The sequence below is a fragment of the Solanum stenotomum genome, unplaced genomic scaffold (assembly GCF_019186545.1).
Source record: "Solanum stenotomum isolate F172 unplaced genomic scaffold, ASM1918654v1 scaffold6896, whole genome shotgun sequence".
NCBI classification, from domain to species: domain Eukaryota; kingdom Viridiplantae; phylum Streptophyta; class Magnoliopsida; order Solanales; family Solanaceae; genus Solanum; species Solanum stenotomum.
Genome location: NW_026036415.1, coordinates 44,369 through 47,854, shown reverse-complemented (window position 1 = coordinate 47,854; position 3,486 = coordinate 44,369). Strand labels below are relative to the sequence as shown.

The 3,486-nt window shown below is 36.5% G+C and overlaps 1 protein-coding gene across 1 annotated transcript; it reads left to right on the top strand.

Annotated features, from left to right (window-relative positions):
- Nucleotides 1-15: 15 nt before the first annotated feature.
- LOC125852969 (putative late blight resistance protein homolog R1B-16) lies at nt 16-2,118 on the top strand. Its single transcript, XM_049532661.1, has one exon. It carries the CDS (start codon nt 16-18, stop codon nt 2,116-2,118), a length of 2,103 nt encoding a protein of 700 aa, XP_049388618.1.
- Nucleotides 2,119-3,486: the final 1,368 nt, after the last annotated feature.

The following is a 3,486-nucleotide window of genomic DNA, read 5'->3' as shown; positions in this document are numbered from 1 at the left end:
ATACCAATTTTTGGTATGGGCGGTATAGATAAGACAACTCTTGCCAGAAAAGTTTATGATGATTCATACATTCGTTCTCGATTTGATAAATTAGCATGGGTCACTATCTCTGAAGAATACAATGAGAGACAAATGCTTCTTGAACTTGTCTCTTCGATTACTGGAAGCAAGCAAGAAACAAGCGATGATCAACTAATGGAGTTTGTGTATAGAGGCCTGAAGGGTAGGAGATTCCTAATTGTCATAGATGATATTTGGAGTACTAAGGCTTGGGACCAAATGCAAAGAACATTTCCAAATGATGACAATAGAAGCCGAATTCTATTAACCACTCGGCTCAAGTATGTTGCTGATTATGTCAGTTGTCCTGATTTTCCGCCTCATAGTAAGTCTTTTCTAAGTCGAAATGATAGTTGGAATCTATTCACCGAAAAATTATTCAAAAACGATCCGTGTCCTCCTTTACTTGTAAAAATAGGGAAGCATATTGTACGACAATGTCAAGGATTACCTCTCTCGATTGTTGTCGTTGCTGGACTTCTTATAAAAATGGACTTAACGCATGACAATTGGAAGAAAGTTGAGAAAAATCTGAACTTATTCTTTGGTACAGTATCCGAACGGTGCCAGTCAATTCTTTCTTTGAGCTACAATTACTTGCCCCAATATTTGAGGGCTTGTTTTCTCTATGTTGGAGGTTTTCCAGAAGACAAAGAGATTAATGTTTCCAAGTTGATTAGGCTATGGATTGCTGAGCAATTTGTAAGAGCAAGAAGTAATATAAGGTTAGAAGTGGTGGCAGAGGAATATCTACAAGAGTTAATTGATAGAAGTCTAATTTTGACTGGTGAACAAAGGGCTAACGGAAGGATGAAAACTTGCAAAATTCACGATCTTCTGCGCCAACTGTGCCTAAGTGAAGCTCATACTGAAAATGTTTTGCATGTCATGAACGGGGATGCTCTCAAAGCCATAGATGGTCAACGTCGAGTGATCCTTGTGTCCAAAGTTGAAGAGAAGCATGATTATCGTCTGCGACATAGCAATGGTATAATACGTACCTTTATTTCAATGGATGTAGCTTCTCCAAAAGGGATGTGTTTACAGTTGAAGTTGCTTAGGGTATTGGATGCATTATCAAGTAATTACGATTTCTCTTGTGTAATACATGAGCTTGTACATTTGAGATATGTTGCTGTAAGAATTAAGGAAGCTGCTTCACTAGCCAAATTGAGAAATCTACAGACCATAGTTCTTGAAAGAGATTACTCTGTCAGATATCAGCAGCAAGTAGATATCTGGAGAATGTCAGAGATAAGACATTTGGATATTAGATGGCCACTATATATATCTAATCCTCTTGAAGCAGAACAAACTTCGATTCTGAATAACTTGCAAACACTTTGTCTATATAACTCTCCTTTCATTGAGGAAATCATAAGAAGAACTCCGAATCTAAAAAAGCTAAAGATTTTAGATGTATTTGAGATTGGATTTGAGCCTCATGATTGGCTTGCTATTCTTGATTCTCTCAGTCTTTTACAGGATATGGAGACACTACACATAGAAACAGTATACAACATTGATCCGATGATTATCCCAGGAGATATTTTTCATCCTAATCTCAAGAAGTTGACATTAAGACGTACTCGTATACCATGGAAAGTTGTGAATTTGCTGGCTAATTTACCAAATCTTGAGGTGCTCAAAGGGGATCGTGCATTTGCTGGAACAGATTGGATAGTAGATGAAGATGTTGTTTTTCATAAATTAAAATATCTACAACTGTATGGGCCTTGTGATCTGCAAAGGTGGGAAGTAGCAGCTGGTAGTGATAATTTTCCGATGCTTGAGCAACTATTATTGTGTGGGCTTGACAAATTGGAGGAGATTCCTGAGAGTATTGGAGATATAATGACACTAAAATTGATCAAAATAATATATTGCAGCTCTGGTGTAGTAAATAGTGCAAAGAGAATTCAACAAGAGCAAGAGAACTTGGGAAATTATGAGATTCAAGTTAAAATTACTGCATGGGTATGTTTTTTTAAAAAAAAAATAAACTTGGACCATTGGTCCCATTTTATTGAAAAAGAACGTCAGATGGACTCAAAATGAGACCATGAAACAGAGAAAACAAACATAAAAAAAAAAAAAACAAATAAACAATTGTACATTTCTGTCATTTCTTTTTCATCTTCTTTCTTCCTTGAATCTGAAAATGTCATCTTCTTTGTAGGTGTACCTTCCAGTGGGGAATCTCGTAAGAGAGTCTAAACCTAGTGCTCCAAATTTGTAGATCTGTAAGTATTTCTCTTTCCCTTTTTCTTTTGTTCCAGCTGAATTCTTCTTTAATATTCCCCATTTGATGTGAAGTAGGACGGAAATTGCTCCCAAATTACTTCCTACTAATTTCCTAGCTGGATATAAGGACTTCATTGCATATCTGGTTCTGCGATTCTCACTTTTCGCTAGTATTTGTTTCACTTTTGTTGACTGATATAGCTTAGGCTAGTTTGTTTTTGCGCAACTATCTTGTCCTTTAACTGACTACAAACCTTGATATAAAACTTGTAGTTGTGTGACTCTGTGGTCTCACCTCTGTTTTCCATGTTATGGACTGTGTGTGATCCTCCTTGTTCTTATCCTGATTGTTGCTATTTTTTGTTTATCCATGTTCAAAATCTTTTTTGCCCTACTTGGTAACTGGTTGAAATTCAGAAACTGTTGTTTTTCCTCTTGATCTATAGTTGTATTTGCGATGAGATCAGCTAATTGATTTGCTTCCCTGAAGATGTGCTTTATATGAATGTGTAATGTATTCATTAGTTCATGAATCTCCTCTATTCTCTCATTTAGCTCCCAAGGTATTCTCCACTCCTTCCAAATCATGTTTTTTAGACTTAGAGAATCGGTCTCTAACTTGATATGATCATAACCTTGTGCTTTACAATATCTCAATGCCTGTCATATTCCTGTTAATTCTGCTACCATGTTTGTAGTTATTCCTATCCTATTTGCTTCCGCATACAATAAATCTCCATTTTCATTTCTAATACAGAAGCCATAAGAACTCGCTCCCGGATTACCTTTGCTTGCACCATCCGTATTACACTTTATCCATCCTTCCTCCGGCCTTGACCATTGTACTAACTGATAATACAGTTTAGGTTTGTATCCTTGTAATGAATCAAACATCCCTTCCCAATGATAAGGAATATCTCTAATCCAAGGGAATTTGACTATTATCAATTGATGTACTGTCCTTTGACAGTGAAAGTACATTTTATTGAAAGAGACCTCTTTACCATGTCTTTTAGCATTCCTTCTTTTCCAAAGTTCCCATATGACTATGGCTGGTATGGCCTTCATGATCTGCTGCAATTTTGGACTTCCTTCATACTCCCACCATCTAAAAATTAGTTGATGTAACTGTAATCCATCAATGCTAAAACCTGCACAGGAAGCAAACTGCTTCCATAACCT